This window comes from Protomyctophum parallelum (genome assembly GCF_964188405.1).
Source record: "Protomyctophum parallelum genome assembly, chromosome: 13".
Taxonomy (NCBI): domain Eukaryota; kingdom Metazoa; phylum Chordata; class Actinopteri; order Myctophiformes; family Myctophidae; genus Protomyctophum; species Protomyctophum parallelum.
The window spans coordinates 38,246,925-38,268,121 of NC_139708.1; the positions used below are offsets into that span (position 1 = coordinate 38,246,925).

The following is a 21,197-nucleotide window of genomic DNA, read 5'->3' on the forward strand; positions in this document are numbered from 1 at the left end:
ATGTTTCTGTGTGGTTCTCAAACCTATATGTTTCTGTGTGGTTCTCAAACCTATATGTTTCTGTGTGGTTCTCAAACCTAAATGTTTCTGTGTGGTTCTCAAACCGATATGCTTCTGTGTGGTTCTCAAACCTATATGTTTCTGTGTGGTTCTCAAACCTATATGTTTCTGTGTGGTTCTCAAACCTATATGTTTCTGTGTGGTTCTCAAACCTATATGTTTCTGTGTTGTTCTCAAACCTAAATGTTTCTGTGTGGTTCTCAAGCATTTTCATGTCAAGGACCCTCAAAAATTGGCCGCCGAACCACGTCTGAAAATATGTTGTTCCAGGGACCCCGCCAGAAGCAAAGATTTGATTTAAAAACATTTGCTCTGAAATAATATATATTCAAAGATTTGAGACACATTTTCACGATTAAAAATAAATAGCAGATCTACAAGCTCGTAGAGCGGCACTCGGTGCCGCGCTATGAACGTTCATTTTCCTCATAGACTTTTCAGAAAGTATTTATTTAAAGACCTTTATGCCGCGGACAAAGCCAATTAACTCTTGTCGTGACAAATCATGACAATAAACAATGTTTTGGGCCAAACAAAGATTTACAAAGTAGGAAAAAAACGGCAGGTTACAACACTTCTTTTGTTGTTTTTCTTCTTTGTAATTATTTGTTTGGTCCAAAATATTGTGTTTGTTGTCATGATTTGTCACGACTCCAGTTGGCTTCGTACGACGCTTAAAAGGTCTTTAAATAAATACTTTATGAAATGTCTATGGAAAAAATGCATTGGGATTCATTTCCTGGGCCTGGCGTCGTCATGAAAGGGGGCGGGACTGTGACGCTCTATAGAGACGAATTGTTAGACAGATCCTACAAATGTAGCCGGTGTTGTGTAAGGCCTCACTCACACTGTTACAACATGCATACAACATTTGTCTTGTGTCTCGTCCGTGTTTAACCCATTCTGACCTGAGATCAGATTCACACGAGGTTTCCACTGGACACACACTGGTCTGATTAACCCATTCTGACCTGAGATCAGATTCATACGAGGTTTCCACTGGACACACACTGGTCTGATTAACCCATTCTGACCTGAGATCAGATTCATACGAGGTTTCCACTGGACACACACTGGTCTGATTAATGGCCGCTCCCCAATGCATTTCCAATGGAAGTCACATGGTTTGACAAAACATTTTAGTTTGATGCGGGGGAGGGGGCACAACACAGCCATCAAACAAAAATGTTTTTTAGCTTCCATGTAGTTTTTGTCGGTGGATAAAAAGGTATTCGACGAACACAGTTTTAGTAATCGACGAAAACAACACTGCAGTGAACCAGTTCCCAAAGAGCTCAGATGACTCACGCTGTCCCCCTAAATATATTGTACATACTACTGGGCTAGGGTGGCAGTTCCAGTGGTCTTGTGGTTAGAGTGTCCGCCCTGAGACTGGGAGGTCGGGGGTTCGATCCCTGGCCGGGTCATACCAAAGACTCTGAAAATGGGACCCAGTGCCTCCCTGCTTGACACTCAGCATCAGAGATAGAGATAGTATAGTGTCCAAGTGTCCTTGAGCAAGACGCTGAACCCCTAATTGCTCCCGATGAGAAGGCCGGTGCCTTAATTGCACGGGAGAATGTACTGCACAATCTATGTGAAGTGCTTTGGATGAAAGCGCGATACAAATTCACCATTTACAACTGTACATAGTGTGTGTGTGTGTGTGTGTGTATATATATATATATATATATATATATATATATATATACACACACACAAGAGAAAAGGTTAATCTAGCGTTTCAACTGAGACATCAAACACTGCGCATTTACAAGCAGTGCATTTCTCTCTCCGCACACACACACACACACACACACACACACACACAGAGGAGGGCGTACACTAGTACCTTGCGTAGCTTGTACTCCTCCTCCACCTGGCCGCTGTGGTTGAGGTGTCGCAGCCAGGTGGGGACGTCCAGCCGGCGGTAGAGCTTCTCCTCGGGGTGGGTCTCTGCCGAGGGCAGGGTGGGCCTCCGGATGGAGAACTGCATGCACGACTTCTCCTCAGACACCTGGACCCCCGAGGCACACAGAGAGACCAACACACACACATAATGACACCTGGACCCCCCATGAGGCACACAGAGAGACCAACACACACACATAATGACACCTGGACCCCCCATGAGGCACACAGAGAGACCAACACACACATAATGACACCTGGACCCCCCATGAGGCACACAGAGAGACCAACACACACACAATGACACCTGAACCCCCCATGAGGCACACAGAGAGACCAACACACACACATAATGACACCTGGACCCCCCATGAGGCACACAGAGAGACCAACACACACACATAATGACACCTGGACCCCCCATGAGGCACACAGAGAGACCAACACACACATAATGACACCTGGACCCCCCATGAGGCACACAGAGAGACCAACACACACACAATGACACCTGGACCCCCCATGAGGCACACAGAGAGACCAACACACACATAATGACACCTGGACCCCCCATGAGGCACACAGAGAGACCAACACACACATAATGACACCTGGACCCCCCATGAGGCACACAGAGAGACCAACACACACATAATGACACCTGGACCCCCCATGAGGCACACAGAGAGACCAACACACACATAATGACACATGGACCCCCCATGAGGCACACAGAGAGACCAACACACACATAATGACACATGGACCCCCCATGAGGCACACAGAGAGACCAACACACACACAATGACACCTGGACCCCCCATGAGGCACACAGAGAGACCAACACACACACAATGACACCTGGACCCCCCATGAGGCACACAGAGAGACCAACACACACACAATGACACCTGGACCCCCCATGAGGCACACAGAGAGACCAACACACACATAATGACACCTGGACCCCCCATGAGGCACACAGAGAGACCAACACACACACACAATGACACCTGGACCCCCCATGAGGCACACAGAGAGACCAACACACACACAATGACACCTGGACCCCCCATGAGGCACACAGAGAGACCAACACACACATAATGACACCTGGACCCCCCATGAGGCACACAGAGAGACCAACACACACATAATGACACCTGGACCCCCCATGAGGCACACAGAGAGACCAACACACACATAATGGCACCTTTCACCAGTGGCGTGCACATATGGGCACCCATATGTGCACGCCCTTTTGGCAATGTGCCCTTTTGAAGAATAAATAAATATATATATAACTTTTTTTTGCTTTATAGCCTGCATGGGGTCCACCTATGCTTTCTATGGCATAATTATAGGCAGCTCCCGGCAGAATCCGCCCGGAGAATCGAGACGCAGCTGCGCAACATGACTAATTAGAGCAACAGAGAGAGAGAGAGGAATGTGTGTGTGTGTGTGTACGGGTGTGTACGTGTGTGCGTCAATTTAACAAAGGTGCAGACGATCAGAAATCAGCAGAGAGTGATCGACGTTTGCGCTATACTGTATGCCGAATTGACTGGTGGACTCGGTACCAGACTTTCTTTTTCTCCCCGGAAATAAAAACTAGGTATGCACCGAAAGGGAAATTCTTGGCCGAAACCGAATACCGAATATAGGAAACAGTTAGGCCGAAAACCGAATAGCCGAATATGATTAATATTATATATATCTTTTCCTACCATTGCTGTCATGGCCGTGACAGCAACTTTTATGGAGCCACTATTATGGCTCCATAAAACCTTTATTCAGCTCTTTTGAATGCATTAATTGCACACACTATTCAGTGATATATTTTCGGCATAGTCGTGGCCAAAACCGAATAGGCTGAAAATGCATTCATATCCATTTTCGGCCAAATATTTTCTGCGGGCGAATATCCGGCGCATCACTAAGAAAAACGTCTGGGTTTCCGAGGCTAGCCGCTTCATAACTCTATGGGTGTAATTAATACCTTCATAACTCTATGGGTGTAGTTAATACCTGTAATTAATACCTTCATAACTCTATGGGTGTAGTTAATACCTGGTCCTTGAGCTGCTTCATAACTCTATGGGTGTAGTTAATACCTTCATAACTCTATGGGTGTAGTTAATACCTTCATAACTCTATGGGTGTAGTTAATACCTGGTCCTTGAGCTGCTTCATAACTCTATGGGTGTAGTTAATACCTGGTCCTTGAGCTGCTTCATAACTCTATGGGTGTAATTAATACCTGGTCCTTGAGCTGCTTCATAACTCTATGGGTGTAATTAATACCTGGTCCTTGAGCTGCTTCATAACTCTATGGGTGTAATTAATACCTGGTCCTTGAGCTGCTTCATAACTCTATGGGTGTAATTAATACCTGGTCCTTGAGCTGCTTCATAACTCTATGGGTGTAATTAATACCTGGTCCTTGAGCTGCTTCATAACTCTATGGGTGTAATTAATACCTGGTCCTTGAGCTGCTTCATAACTCTATGGGTGTAATTAATACCTGGTCCTTGAGCTGCTTCATAACTCTATGGGTGTAGTTAATACCTGGTCCTTGAGCTTCATAACTCTATGGGTGTAGTTAATACCTTCATAACTCTATGGGTGTAGTTAATACCTTCATAACTCTATGGGTGTAGTTAATACCTGGTCCTTGAGCTTCATAACTCTATGGGTGTAATTAATACCTTCATAACTCTATGGGTGTAGTTAATACCTGGTCCTTGAGCTGCTTCATAACTCTATGGGTGTAATTAATACCTTCATAACTCTATGGGTGTAGTTAATACCTGGTCCTTGAGCTGCGTCTCACGGCAACACTTCCACTGCTGGAAGACCTCGGCCAGCTTGTCCAGGCCGGCGTGGTGGAAGTGGAGGATCTTGTACTGGCTCTCTCTGCTGGCGATGACCAGCTGGCCGCTGGTACAGGCCTCGTCACTGTGCCAACACAACAACAACAACAACGACATGTCCGCCTTCAGAACAGTGCTTCTCGCAAATATCTTACATTTACAATTTAGGCATTTAGCAGACACTCTGAACACATTTAGACCTGCTGAGGCCGATTCTACAAATGCCTTCGAAATCCTGACAGTTTTCTGAAAAAATAAACGTATTTTTCTATATCAGTCGTTCTCAAACATTTTCATGTCATAAGGATCCCCAAAATTATATATATATGTACTTGGCCGTCGAAAGTCCGACCTCCCGGTAGTCGGACCGACCTACGTGGTAGGTTAAGACTGAGGTTAGGGTTAATGACCCACATGGCCGGTTAAGACTGAGGTTAGGGTTAGTGACCCACATGGCCGGTTAAGACCGAGGTTAGGGTTTGGTGACAAACTAGTACGGTGTCCATCCTGCAACTTCCCAGCCCTGCTGGACCCAATTTCTCCTTCCATTGTAAAAATAGGCAAAAATCACACTTGTGTGAAGTGAGCAGCGCTCTAATCATCATACATCATCTCATTCTGGCCAATCACAATTTGTGTCCTCACTTTTCCGTCTTCACTTTTATCTTCAATAATGTTACTTTGCTCAGCCAATCAAATCATCGCTATGGGGTGATCAGCCTATCACAATATAGGAGAGGCTAGCGCCGCTCAAAAAACGAGCCTTTACAAAAATAATAAAAAAATTAAATGAATCACATTCGTGTGAAGTGAGGGGCGCCCGGTAATGTTTGTTTAAAGTGCTCTAAAAACATTTAAAAAGTCCATAGCCTTGGCTAGCCTGGCATGGCCAGACTGCATAGCTAATAGCCTGGAACCTCGCTGTGGAATATCTATTTTCAAGGGGCGGTTCTCTCTTTGAATAGTGGGCTCTGATTGGTCACCCACAACTCAATTTTGTTGTGGGCGAACTTCTACTCTGTTTGTTTAAAGTGTTTTAAACAAACATAAAATAAGTCCATAGACTTGGCTGCCATATGACATAATTTCAAAAGCTAGATCTGGGTTTATAAAAATAAAACCAAACTAACATCCAGCAACTGACCTCCTTCGTTATTCATCCGAGTCGGTTCATTTCAGATTCGTGCACCGCCTGAGTCAATGTTAGTGTCGATGTTAACGCATGTACGATGTCCCAAAACCATAAAGCCAACATGCCCATATATGGAGGCCACTTGAAACTGTATTTTCAGGCCATGAAAATCTGAGACAGCAAATATTTACAATAGACTTGCGACCAGCTGGTGGCAGTTCGGTGGTTGGTTAGACTTGAAACCAGCTGGTGACAGGTCGGTGGTTGGTTAGACTTGAAACCAGCTGGTGACAGGTCGGTGGTCGGTTAGACTTGAAACCAGCTGGTGACAGGTCGGTGGTCGGTTAGACTTGAAACCAGCTGGTGACAGGTCGGTGGTCGGTTAGACTTGAAACCAGCTGGTGACAGGTCGGTGGTCGGTTAGACTTGAAACCAGCTGGTGACAGGTCGGTGGTCGGTTAGACTTGAAACCAGCTGGTGACAGGTCGGTGGTCGGTTAGACTTGAAACCAGCTGGTGACAGGTCGGTGGTCGGTTAGACTTGAGACCAGCTGGTGGCAGGTCGGCGGTCGGTTAAGGCCTATTCATAGTCTGGACTTTCCGTGGTGAGGTGACCACCGCTCCGGTGGTGAGCTGACCACCGGACTGAAATAACGTTGAGCGGTGGTGAGTAAAAACAGAGCAGGGCTGGAGCGGTGGCGGTGGCGGTGGTTTGCTCTTCACCGCGGCTTGTGACGTCATGTTGTAGTGCGGTGGTCACCTCACCACCAAAAATCCAGACTATGTATGAGCCTTTAGACTTGAGACCAGTGGCAGTTGGTGGCAAGTCGGCGGTAGGTTAGACTCTTGTTCTCGTACATCCATTTATGTCATTATAATTTAACCATGATACAATGTTTAAAATAAGAAATATCTTATTTTAAAGTCCACCGACTGGGAATAGTGTTTATAGCTATCTAGCTATATATCTCATGTTGTGTTCATAGCAGACTCCTCACTCAAAAGCAACCTCCACATGCCCCAATATTTCATTTACCTGCCATAGTGTCAACCCTTTAACCCTGTGTCGGATCTGTGCTGTGGTTAAACGCATATTTGCCGATACCGATATGAACAGATATGACAAAAAAGGGCCGATCCGATGGCTGGAAACCAGACGAAATACCGATACAATATGGGGACATCTCTAGTTTTGATGTTTAATTTACGTCATATTTAGCGGAATTATCAGCTCTTATCATATATCATCATCTCATACTGGCTATAGAGCGTCGCAGTCCCTCCCCCTTTGGGAAATAGTTCCCAATGCATTTTTCCCATTGACATTTCAAAACGTATTTATTTAAAGACCTTATAAGCGTCGTACAAATCCAACTCTTGTCGTGACAAATCATGACAACACAATATTTTGGATTTTGGATTACAAAGAAGGAAAAAAAAGTGTTGGTTAGCTGATTTGCTCGTTTACATACAACGTACATTTTCCTTTTAGTGTCAATGGCGTTTAATGTTTTGGATGTTTATTTTACGTCATATTTCGCGGAATTCTGACGTCATTCCTCCGTTCATCGTCAATGGCAAAACGTGAGACGGGCGGGGACTATAGCGGAGATTTGACCGGAATTGTCTTACCGCGGTCAATGGCAAATCTTGAGACGTCATCATGACACGCGTCTAGTAGAACCATATAAAAGAAGGATCCGAAGAGGTCTAGAGGTCTATTGACACGCGAGACTCTAGACTCTGAAGCCCTGTCGAGATCCTTCCTGAGAAGATGACCCAGTGTTCGGACGGTAAATACTACGAGAGACAAGCGGAGGAGGCGGTCGCTGCCGCCTGCGGTGACAAACTAGTACGGTGTCCGTCCTGCAACTTCCCAGCCCGGTCGGACGATTTCAAGTCCAGAGATAATATATTGCAGTTCAGCTGTTCCAACCTGCAATGCCTCAAGGAGAGCTGCAGGGAGTGTGGAGGTCAATGGGAGCTGCATGCGGGAAAGACGTGTGAGCAGTTGGAGTCGGACGAGATCAGGACCAGGGTGCAATTCGAGGAGCGTATGACGGAAGCCTTGGTGAGGAAGTGTGCAAATTGCAACGCGGGTCTGGTCAAGTCCGATGGATGCAACCACATGACCTGCCGCTGTGGCAGCCACATGTGCTACGTGTGCCGAGGACCCATGGATGTCTCAACCCACTTCTGCGAGTGCGGGCTCTCGAAAGGCCTCCCCTGCACAGTCTGCAGTCACTGTAACAAGTGCCGACAGAATTCTGACACCACAGCGGACGACGATCGAGTCATCCAGGAGATCCAGAAGGAGGCCGAGGCGGCGCTGAACAAGAACAGTCCGCGTCATTCGGGGAAGCGTGTCGGTCCTAGCCTAGCGTAACCAGCCTGGTGACTCTGTGACCGTTCACCAGGCTATGTCGGCCCCCTTCCAGAACTAACACAATAATGCAAACTACAATGTGAAACATTGCACTTGTGTGAAGTGAGGGGCGACCTCTTAACAAACAATAGAAAGGCCATAGACTTGGCTGCTACTGAAGTGCTCTAAACAATATAAAGTTCATAGACTTGGCTGCTACTCAGTTTGTTTGAAGTGTCCTAAACAAACATTAGGGCCCCATTTTCGTCATTGTCCTTATCCCTAAACTTCCTTGCCTTTTTACCATTTTGAAAAGTTTTAAAGTTGTTCAACTAGCCGATCTACACCATGTGAGCCTATTTGAACAATTCAAAAATGGTAAAACAAAAGGCAAAAAGTTTAACTTAACAAAAGGCAAATTAGTCAAAACTAACTGTTTTGACTCATTTGTGTAGAAAGAAGATCCAGTAGGTATGCTTATGCCGACCGAATCACTTCTGTTCGCGTCAAGTAAAAAACGATCTGATTGGTCCAAATATGTACACCCACTCCTGAAGCGTATTATTGGAATGCTGTTGAGCCACTACAGGGATGTAAACAAAGTACAAATGGATTTGATGTCGTCCGCCTGTCGCTAAAAAACACACACAATGGACGTGTTTGAGGGAGACACTTTAGAAGACACTTTAGGAGAAGTGTCTGTGTCTGGGACTGCTATAGTCTGCAGCTGGGTGCATCTCAAACAGCGTGGAGACTTGCTGGACGTGGAGACAGCGTGGAAACAGCTGGGAAGGCTGCAGTACCGCTTCATACATCTCCAACCAAAATAGTACCTTTATAAATCTATCTTAAAAGATGGAAATAAAACCGTGTGAGTTTTCCTGATGTCATAAACTGTCAGAATCAGCTTTTGTTGCGTTCGTTTATGTGCTAAAAGAGTGACTTTGAGAACTGTTTCCCCGTTATCATGTAAGTCAATGAGACCCTATTTTTATTTCTGAAATGGCTAATAAACTGCACAACGGAGTGAAATAATTCATGGAATGGACTAGTTTGCCTATAACAAGGTAAGAAAACAACCCAAACCTCTAAAAAAGTGGTCTTAACCTTTAACCTAGAACACTAAAGACTTTTGTCAAACCATGATCACTAAACTCAGGTATATTTTACCAAATGCAATATATTCCATAAAAATATATTTATCATCAACGTTTATTGAAGTACATGCAATACAACGAGGTACTCAAAGCAATAAAACAACCCTCATGGGAGGGCACAAATCAGTGAATAATGTGGATATTATTAACAATGGATTTAGGAAATTCTCCTTAGGTCCACCCACTCCTGGGACATGTGAGAACTGAGAATGGTCCATTATGGGATCCATTCCAAGCATTAGCTTTGCACAAAGAAACACCCCTTTGGGCTAAAAACGGCCATAGCCACTAGCCCAAATGTGATGCCATATTCACATTTGTGATGACGGCCCTCTAAAATCCCCTCGAACACCAAGGGCCACAACAATAACAAAGGACACAAAGTCAGGTCAAAAGTGTGCAGAAATATACTAAATATATTTAAAATTAAAGCATTAAATGTCAAGAAACTGAACACCCAAACAAGCCATGAATGTACCACAAAAGGAGACACTGAATAAATAAAGGGTTTAATTAATGAATGCCGAAAACAATAATCATACTATAATTAACCGAATGTCTGTGTCCGTGTGTCTGTCTGTCAGAAACAGTGCCGTAACTCCTTACTGCCTGCACAAATCACTCCCACAATCACACACTGTTCACACAGGCATTGACCATATGCATATGGAGGGCGTAACGAAGCCCTTTTTCCGATTTGACACATGATTATTAATTAATGTATTAGTCAATTACAAACGCACCCGGGCGCAGTACCCTTCACGGCCACAAGGGGGGGGGGGGGGCAAATATCTCACAACGGGTAAGGACTAGTAAATGATAAACTCAAGACCTAACTAGGCATCCTAACAAAAATATGGGCTGGTAAACTAATAAGTGGGGGAGCCTGAGGAGCTATGCACTGTGTGCATGTCGGAGTCCCCAGACTCCCCGTAAACTACCAAAACCAACATAAGAACTAAACTAACCAAAAACCAAACGGCAAACAATACTTACGACCAGCCCAGTAACTGAAATAAAGAAAACAAGAGCAACGGAACACAACTATGGGGTGTTGGGGAGACAATGGCGGAGACAAGGCGGCGGTGGCTCAGGGGTAGAGTGCCTGGATGGTAACCGTAAGGTTGCCAGTTCGAACCCGGGCTCCCCCAGAGTTACTGTCGAAGTGTCCTTGAGCAAGACACTGAACCCCTAATTGCTCCCGATGTGCTAGTTGGCTCCTTGCATGGTTTCCGCTGCCATCGGTGTATGAATGTGTGTGTGAATGGGTGAATGTAATGCACAATCTCTGTAAAGCGCCTTGGATAAAGGCGCTATATAAATGCACCATTTACCATTTACCATTTACAATGAGCTGCTCTCCACAGCTCCTCTTTATAGCCTGCTACTAATCATGCAACAAGGAACAGCTGACACAGGGTATGGCAGCCCAGTCATCATCAGGTGTCTATTTAGACCAGCAGAGGTCAGCAATATCACAGGCACTACAACAGAAAGACAGAGTTAGCCTGGTTAATAAACCAGACTAATATCACACGGACCGCGGGATATTAGTCTGGGGAGGCTCAGCTTGGATTTCATTTCCAGGGGAGCGGGTTGAAACATTTTCTCTTTGACGCAATTGGTCAGAGCTACTGTCAGTCAAAGGTCTCAAGCATTGAAAGTCACTGTACCAAAGCCCGCCCATATTGCATACCGTGTCCCGATTGGCCGCCCCATTTCTCTGGTGTAGGAAATGGGCGTACAATTGAGCCTCTCCAGACCGTAATCCACCGGCAGGCAATTTATTTTTGCCAACGGCTGATTCGGTCTGGTTTATTAACCAGGCTAAGACAGAGTAACATTAATGAACAGAATAGACAGACGATAGAGTATGAGTAGAGAGAGTGTATAGTGTGCCAGCACAGAACACCATGCGTTGATGCCATGTGTGCATATATGTGCAAGCACCTAACAACGGCCATGGCCGTTTTAGCCCAAGCAGTGTTTTTTGTGCAAAAAACGAATGCTTGGAATTAATTCAGCATCACGAAAACCCCCTAGTTTGACATGTCGACATGCGAAGCATGATGACATTTGGAATGTTTTGCCTTCTCTAGGTTGTTAATGGTATGGTCACATATTATGCCAATTATGAAAATGGCTCAACATACGAAAGTTAGCATCCGTCAGTTTCTACATGCTGGGGACCCATACTCAACGTTTGTACGTTGTACTCAGCATGACTGGGTTCACATTCTGGCAAGTGGACTATTATGTAATTTGGCTTTTGAGCCACAGGCCACCATTAGATGACATGCAGCCTCTCAGGCCCACAACTAAAATAATATGTTGTCGTCATTGGATGAGATTTTGTCTACAATTCCACGCTTTTTGGCAAACGTTGAATCACAATTTAGAAGTACTTTGCTACAAGTAAAAGTACGGAATTGGAAATGTACTCAAGTGAAAGTGCAAAAGTATCAGCGGCACAATGTACTTGAAGTACTAAAAGTAAAAGTACTCATATTGCAGAATGTCCACAAGTTCAAAATGTGTACAAAATATATTGAAAATAGACAATCTACAAGCTCACAATGCGTTGCGTTGCGACGCATTGCAAGCTTGTAGATTGGCTATTTTCAAATTGCCAAAAATTGATAGCGTTGAAGTGGTTTTTGTATTGTATTTTCAAATAATTGTAGTTAAGTAAAAGTAATTTTTTTGGCTCTGAGATCTAGTGGAGTAGAAGTAAAAGTACTGGAAATTGGAAATACTAAAGTAAAGTACAAATACCTCAAAATTGTACTTAAGTAAAAGTACTTAGTTACTTTCCACCACTGCCTGGACTCAAGACCGTGCCTTGCTACAGTCAAATAGACCAGTGGTTTATTAATTATTATTATTATTATTGCTACAGTCAAATAGACCAGTGGTTCCCAAACCCTTTCATGTCAAGGACCAACCAATTGACACTAATTATGCTGCGGACCCCGATTTGAAATTAAATGCCAAGGACCCCCATAAGAGACGATTGTTACGACTCTAGCAGTGACCATTTTCATTTCAAGGGCCCCTGGTGTGACCTGGATTAGGCTTTTATATCCCTGGGACCGCAATTTATATTGTAAAATCAATGTTAATTTAACTCGATTTGCTCAGACACATATGACGTAAATTCTCCTTTCATGGTCAGTGGCATTTAATGTGTTTGTTGTGTAGCCGATTTGCTCAGACACATATGTGACCAGGGACAGTAGTTTGATATACAAGGGGGCCATGTTCATTTTTCAGTTCTTTACATATTATGAAACTGCACTGTAACCTTTCATAATTATGATCTATTGCTCATTGAAATTTGGGGGGAAATGAAGAAGATATGACCATTTGAAACTTGTTGAACCAGAAATGTCAAATTGGAGAATTCCCCCATCAAAGATATCAGCAGTGATCTGTGACTTTAGGGGGCGCTGTTTTCCCTTCATCCCTCCCTTTAGTCAACAAGCAGTGTTGCCATGTCTGCATGCTTATTATATTTAGTTGGCCTTGTTTCTAAAGAAAAATAATGCATAATGACGTAATGACTGGCAAATGTGACGCGAGTTATGACAAAGAGCTGTATTTATGTGCTTTCCTCCTGACAGTAACTTTATGTTAGCCTTAATATGGCGTTTCACACTGATGTCATCAATATGACCTCAATCTTACCCAAACATTAACCGTATTTATGTCTCTACGGTATCTCTTTTCAGGGGTGTAGGTCAGCCTGGACTGCGCTGAATGTATCCCAATCCCTTCAGCAACTTCACTAGAGTTAATCTACAGGAGAAATCAATTCTGAAACTATACTCAAATATTCAAAAGTGCTTTTTAATTCACCTTGTACACCTTGTGTCCCCGGCGTCACACCCCCACCACAGTCCACCCTCTCTAACTTTGGCTCCAGCACCGCCGCCCAGCCCAAGCTAGCCCGGTTGTGGTCCCTCCAGCCCCAACACACATTCCCAGGATGGAGGACACAAGGGCCCGTCTCTCAAACCTCCTTTGTAATCTACTGTATCCCAGGAGAGAGACTGAAGGAGTTCCCACCGGCGTCCCGCCAGAGTGCGCACAGACTCTGGGCACCGAGGACCTGTTTGACTACAGCAAGCTGGGGACAGTGGGTGGAAAGGCCATGGAGCAGGCTGTCCACCTGCTGATGGCCGACTTCAGGATGCTCAGCTGCCACGACATCAGATGGGCTCTCGGTGCTCTCAAGGGACACTATGCACTCACACGAAAGGCCTTAACTGAAGCTCTGAAGAAGTGGCAGGAATCAGGCAAACCTTCAGGAAAGCCGCGATGGTGGAGTATACTGTCCTATCAACGCGGCTTCATAGATTTCCAGTTTGAGCACGGCTCAGTGAAATTCAACAGGATAATGTATTTCCTTGAAAGCGAACGGCGGTGTTTCCAGACCGATGCAGCACTGGAAGCCTCCGTTCAGAGGGAGCTCAGGCAGTGGGCAGAGCACGAGGGCTTCCTGCTGGCACTGCAGGTCAATGAGGATGAATATAAAAAGGAAGGCCAGCTGATAGAGTGTGGCTGCTGCTATGGAGACTTTGTGTTTGAGAAGATGACCCAGTGTTCGGACGGTCATCTCTTCTGTAAAGAGTGCCTGGTCAAATACGCCCGGGAGGCGGTCTTTGGCTCTGGGCAGTCAGAGCTGAGCTGCATGCAGGGCGGCTGCACCTGCTCATACCCAGTGCGTGAACTGGAGAAAGTCCTGCCAGAGAACATCCTGTGTAAATACTACGAGAGACAAGCAGAGGAGGCGGTCGCTGCCGCCTGCGGTGACGAACTTGTACGGTGTCCATCCTGCAACTTCCCAGCCCTGCTGGACAAAGATATATCCGTGTTCAGCTGCCCCAACCCGCAATGCCGCAAGGAGAGCTGCAAGAAGTGTCGCGTCCGATGGAACCACCATGTGGGCAAGACGTGTGAGCAGGTGGAGACGGACGAGGTCAGGACTAGGGTGCTCTTTGAGGAGCGCATGACGGCAGCGCGGGTGAGGAAGTGTGTGAAGTGCGGTGCGGGTCTGGTCAAGACTGAGGGATGCAACCACATGACGTGCCGCTGTGGCAGCCACATGTGCTACGTCTGCCGAAAGCAAATGAGAGACCCTTATGGGCACTTCTGCAGGTGCGGGGCCTGGGCACTAGTAGGCACAATCTGCAGTCGCTGTGACAAGTGCTCCCTGTCGGCTAGCCCCGAGACAAATGATGAGCAAACCATTAAGGCACTCCAGAAGGAGGGCGAGGAAGAGCTGAGCGAAAAGAGTCCTCCTCATCTTTCACGGAAGCGGGTCGGTCCTCCTCCGGAGCAAGAGCTTACTTGGGTTAACAAAGTTAGTACAATATTTAGCAGCATTAGTAATTATTTTAATATTTTTTATTTGTATGATTATATTTTCTATGAGTCATATGAATGAATCCCCAGGGATGATCATTGTGCTTAACTTAATATTAATACTATTATTCCCCTGGTTTGCAGAGGAAGTGTAGCGCCCAGGATTACATTAGATAATTGGCACTGGGTGAAAATAAAACTGGGTTACAAAATCGTGGGATAAAAATTAAAAAAACGTAATATTTATTTATTATAAATTATTGGTAGTTGCTGTTTTTTTGGGCTTGATTCTAAAGTGTACAGTAGTTGCTTATTTGGGCTTGCTAATGTTGTTTAAACCAGTGGTTCACACATTTCTTCACATCAAGGAACCCCAGATTAATATGTAATTGTCCACAGACAATGATTAATAATGATTTGTGCCTTTATTAAAAAGTAAAAAAAAAATATATATATAGCCAGCCATTTTCATCTGTGGTTGTTTTCATAGACCTGGCCCACTTGTTTCTCTTGCAAAACTGGGAACACAGCAAGAGATAGAGGAACTTATGCACACACAAACGCAATACAAAGACTTAGGGGTTACAGGAAAAAGGTGGATAGGATGGCACAGTCAGTAGTGCCAATACCTCACAGCTAGTCTCGTGTTGGCAGACTGTTGACTCTTGCAATTTCCAAATGCTTTCATCATACAGTCTGGACCAACGGAAGAGCTGTCATGCGTAAACGATAAAGCGGAAGTGGAGCCTCCTCCCCACTTCCGTTTCATCTTTACAGTCGCGCAGATGTATTCTAATATAAAAAGTAAATCATCTAAGGCTATAACTTGTTGCTTAGCAGAAGATAACATACAAAAAGAAAATGTAAAGATATTTTAAAATATATTTTCGTGAACGGAAAAGGCAACGTTCCGTTACTCAGCTCATGGGGGCTATAGTTCCAGACTCCTCCGCGTCATCAGCGTCCCCATAGAATACCCTATATATACCCCATAGAATACCCTATATATACCCCATATAATACCCTATATATACCCCATATAATACCCTATATATACCCCATATAATACCCTATATATACGCCATATAATACCCTATATATACCCCATATAATACCCTATATATACCCCATATAATACCCTATATATACCCCATATAATACCCTATATATACCCCATATAATACCCTATATATACCCCATATAATACCCCATATAATACCCTATATATATACCCCATATAATACCCCATATAATACCCTAGGTGGGGTTGGCGAAAGGGCCTTTCTGGGCTGATACCTAGTGATCATAGAGGCTGATAGCCCATATGAAAAGCCGATTAAAACCGATAGACGATATTAAAACCGAATTAGATATGTATTAGTTCATTTAAATTATATATATTTTTAATTGTGAAGAATTATATTAACAAAAATGCATTTTTAAATGCATTAAGAACATTTATCAAGTCAAAAATGTAAAATAATATATAGCCTAAGTGCAGGGAGCTCCTATTTAACAGTATTTCTTGAACCAAAAGTTTAAAAATAAATCACACCCGTGTGAAGTGAGGGGCGCTCTTATTATCGTACATCATAATGTAACATGTCGATTTGCTCAATTAGGTGGTTTCCTCCTGACAGCAATGTTATGTTAGTCTTAATATGGCGTTTCACACTGATGTCATCAATATGACCTCAATCTTACCCAAACATTAAGTTCTACACTGCCTTCATGTCTAAACGGTATCTCTTTTCAGGGGTGTAGGTCAGCCTTGGCTGCGCTGAACGTAGCCCAATCCCTTCAGCCACTTCACTAGAGTTAATCTACGGGATAAATCGATTCTGAAACTATACTCAGATATTCAAAAGTGCTTTTTAATTCACCTTGTACACCTTGTGATTCTATTGGGTCATAGATATTTCTGGTGGACAACCTTTGATGTTATGGCAAATGCAGGTATCCAAAAAATGGGTGCATGGTTTGCCCACCTGGGTAATAATAGGATCTGACAGGAAATGTAATGTCTCTTTTCTTTTCCATGTTTGCAGCCATTTTGACAATATGCAAGCTCAGGCATATATATGTCCATTCTGTGCCATGAATCTTAGCCAATGGATTAATATTGGGGCGGCGGTGGCTCAGGGGTAGAGTGCCTGGATGGTAACCGTAAGGTTGCCAGTTCGAACCCGGGCTCCCCCAGAGTTACTGTCGAAGTGTCCTTGAGCAAGACACTGAACCCCTAATTGCTCCCGATGTGCTAGTTGGTGCCTTGCATGGTTTCCGCTGCCATCGGTGTATGAATGTGTGTGTGAATGGGTGAATGTAATGCACAATCTCTGTAAAGCGCCTTGGATAAAGGCGCTATATAAATGCACCATTTACCATATTGCTTGTGTTTGCCAAAACAGTCAACAATCATGGTAAAGCACTATTTCGGGTATAGCCACCATCTTGTAAATATGCACAATAAGGGTCCAGACACACCCAATAATAAAAATAGGTATTCCATCGAGTCTCTCATGGTCAGAAACCATGAAATAGACACCAAGTTTGCATTTCTAGCTTATCTGGTTCAGAAGTTAGAGCCAAAACCTATTTCTTTGGTGCTAATAATGTGGCTTTCATGGAAACTTGCAATACAAAAACAAAGAAATGTGGCCGTCAGGTTAATGTCAGAATGCTGATATAGTATTGGTTTCAGCTGTTTACAATTCCACAACATGCAAACACGACCCCGCTTGAATTACTTCAGTCTAAATTAGTAGCTCAATGCTCAACACAAGTATAATTAAAGGCATTTGAAATTACATGAAAATGTTAATTTTCAGGATTCCAATTCAAAAATAGCAAAAAATAATTCAAGATTTCAATTCGAATATAGCAAAAATAGTCGATCTACAAGCACAAAATGCGTGGCAGCGCGACACATTTTGAGCTTGTAGATCGACAGTAATATATGGCCCTAGGGAGTGAGTGTGGAAATATAGTGGCCCGCCTTTCCATCGTCAAAATGGGTTATTCCTGACCGATACCAGTGCCAGGCGTTTTTGAAAAAAACTCATAAAATGGCCGACAATAAGTTACGGTTCAAACACTACACAACATCCACTAGCTATTTCACAGGTCAGGTGGAGATGTGAGCCGATCGGGGAATAATTGTTTTTGTCACATTAAAGGAGAATTCCATGCTAGAATGCTTTCTTATCTTTCTTACCTTTCTTTGTAGTTGTTACGTCCCCACCAAAGAGGTCCAGGTGTTTTTTTGTGCAAAAACTCCTTATTGGCTATTTCCCCTACCATAAGCCCTCAATGAATTGCATTGCATTGAATGGGAATTGAATGGGGCTATGGGGTGTTATGCTAGTTCGCTTATTTCCATCGAAAGAAGTGGTAAAGTGTGCCGCTTGGGATATTATTTACATTATGAAGAGAGGATATATACAAAGAAATTATAATTTTGAGTGATGGAAATAAGCGAATTAGCACAACACCCCATAGCCCCATCCAATTCCCATTCAATTCAATGCAATTCATTTACGGCTTATGGTAGGGGAAATAGCCAATAAGGAGCTTTTGCACAAAATAACACCTGGACCTCTTTGGTGGGGACGTAACAACTACAAAGAAAGGTAAGAAAGCCTTTTAGTATGGAATTCTCCTTTAAGTCAAAGTCAAATTAAGCTCTAATCAAGCCCCGAATATCGCATTTTAACACATTTAGTACAGGAAGTGCCTTAAAAATAAAGGCTATAGAGTGCCAGAGTTGTCTGATCGCTTTTACTTTGAAAGCCATGAAACAGGAAACACTTGCCTAAAAAAGTTGACTTTACAAAGGGACCTCACATCCCCGATCATCTTAATATATTGTTTTACGCTCCAAAAAGCGTTCATATTTTGCGGAAGAGACGGATGAGGAGCAGAAATGAAGCGCCAGCATATCGATCCATTCATCACCACGGAGAGCGCCCTGGATTAGGAGATACGAGTCATTCTTTCCGCCGCGCTAACATGGGAGTCAATGACAAGCTAATAGTTGCACTGAGCGTTAGCATACGGCAAGCGAAAAGCGAAATGCCAAAAAAAAAAATAGGAACAATTCTGAATATTCTTATCTCGCCCTGCGTCGCTGGGACGTCGCTAGGACGTCCTCACACGTCAATAGTACTAATATTTCGGGATCCTTATGACGTTCTCAGACGTCCTATGTATAGAACCTGTTAAGCATATTATGATCCATAATGCACATACAGACCGTGCGTGTGCGTGAACGTCCGTGCACGCGAGTATTTTGGCTGATTTTGGGTAAACATCACGGTCCCGGTCCGTCATCATGCAAATTTTTTACCACTGGATAATGGGGGATAAAACGTATCTCGGGATGCCGGGCATGGCATCCATTGCAAAGGTGAATTTATCTAGTTTTCTCGGGGCCGGTGCGGAACAAGTTAAGAACATTTATCAAGTCAATAAACAAAAATATATAAGTGCAGGGAGCTCCTATTTAATGCTCCGAATGAGAGAACCGGTTTTCTACGTGGTTCGAATCCCCAATGGTCCGATGCGCGACACGTAGATCTCCGTTTAGCGCATGTTTTTATTGATTACTTTCAATCGTCTTTCTACACACCCGGACAATAGATCAAGCAGCCCCGATTCATCACACTCCAGTCACGTGATAAAAAAATAAAAAAGCCTCTTCCCCTGCCTTCCTGAAAACAGGACGGGAGGAGCACATTGTGTAGAATAGTCTCTGTAAACGTAATGGCAGCACCCATGCGAGCATACAACTCCAGTCAACAGAATCACCCGGCATAACATTCGATCGGCTGCAGTCTCCACCTCTCCTCCGGTTTCTCCATCCTCCCCTCCTGTTTGATTCAGGGGAGGGGATGATCGTATCATGATCATCATCATCATACAAAATAAACAAAACAGTAGTAACGTAGCCCCAATATGTTCCCTCAGTCCCTATGCTCATTCTGTAGCTCACACAAAAGCCAATTACCAACGAAGGGTAGATGGGATCAATGTGTACTTTTTTTCCTCGTAAAAGTAGACATTCAGGGCTTTCATCCGGTGTATAGTCTGTATAGGATATTGTTTTGTGTTCATTTTTATAACGTCATCGTACCAAAACCTTAATGTTCTCATGGAAGACAGTTGACTGGCCCTTAAATAGGCTACCCGCTGCTATAGGCCTATTATTGTTATACATCATTGACTTAAAGGACGTTATATCATTATCAACAATGATAGTATGATTTTTTAACATGTGGAAAACGTATAGTTAAACATGCAGAGTGACACATTAGGCATTAGGCCACTACTTTACCTGGATAATAACATCATCTTTTCGTCTCGACATGAAGTAATAATCCTGTACCACCACTGTGTAGCGGTTGGTTTCATTAGCCACCGTGTAGCGGTTGGTTTGATTAGCGTGATCGTGACAAAATAGCCTACAGCTGCTGCTGCTGAGCATACATGAGCGGTAAAGATACACCCCCTACCTTTAAGGATGGGGGTCCAAGGCCATACTGGGGGGGGTTCCTTGATATGCAAAATAAATAAATAACAATCATACCAACGTGTGCACTGACTGAGCAGGGTGTGTGTTTGTCTGTGTGTGTGTGTGTGTGTGTGTGTGTGTGTGTGTGTGTGTGTGTGTGGCACCAGTGACACTTGGTTGTGAAAACAAACCAAACGCTATTTCCGTGCTCGGACAGACCCATCAGTGTGTGTAAACAGCAGGGTCAATAGGTCGATAGGTCATACTCGGCCATAGGGACAGGTAGACATACGCGCGCACACCCACACACACACACACACACACACACACACACACACACACACACACACACCTGAAGAAGAGCCTGAGGGAGCGCATGTGACCCAGGTCCACTCGGAACACGCCGCACAGCTGCTCCAGAGCCAGAACCTTCTGCTGCTCCTCCCACCGCACGCCCTGCGATTGGCCGCTGCCCTCCGAGGGGGCGTGGCTGTCCAGGCTGGAGGCGGAGCTCGCCGAGTGGGTCATGGACTCGTCGCACAGCTCCCTGGGAAATGTAGTGCGAGGAGAGAGAGAGAGAGAGAGAGAGAGAGAGAGAGAGAGAGAGAGAGAGAGAGAGAGAGAGAGAGAGAGAGAGAGAGATAGCTGTTAAGGGGGTGGACATTGGAGATTGGAGATGTTTGGCCCAATTCAGACTGGCAGCCTAAAACCAGACAAAATCTGATTTGTGACCTGAACCAGATTGGAGTCACATTGTTTTTTTATGCACAGTATGTTTGTTGTGCAATTTATTTTAAATGTAAACATCTGTACACTCTGAGTTA

At 44.2% G+C, this 21,197-nt stretch overlaps 2 protein-coding genes across 2 annotated transcripts in view; one reads left to right on the plus strand and one right to left on the minus strand.

Moving 5' to 3' along the window:
- Positions 1–21,197, minus strand: part of tbc1d16 (TBC1 domain family, member 16) — a gene marked incomplete at its 3' end in the record, with an annotated part of 127,884 nt that overhangs the window by 47,720 nt on the left and 58,967 nt on the right. The window contains exons 6-8 of the mRNA XM_083779976.1: positions 20,726–20,920; positions 4,782–4,929; positions 1,913–2,077 (exon numbers count right to left, since the gene is read on the minus strand). Of these exons, the coding sequence (XP_083636102.1) occupies positions 1,913–2,077; positions 4,782–4,929; positions 20,726–20,920 (508 nt within the window). The remainder of the gene's footprint in view (positions 1–1,912; positions 2,078–4,781; positions 4,930–20,725; positions 20,921–21,197) is intronic.
- Positions 10,891–16,921, plus strand: LOC310869563 (E3 ubiquitin-protein ligase RNF216-like; the record flags this gene model as incomplete). The annotated part of the gene is made up of 3 exons (XM_083780375.1): positions 10,891–10,916; positions 13,542–14,862; positions 16,913–16,921. The coding sequence occupies 3 exons, from the start codon at positions 10,891–10,893 to the stop codon at positions 16,919–16,921; spliced, it is 1,356 nt and encodes a 451-aa protein (XP_083636501.1).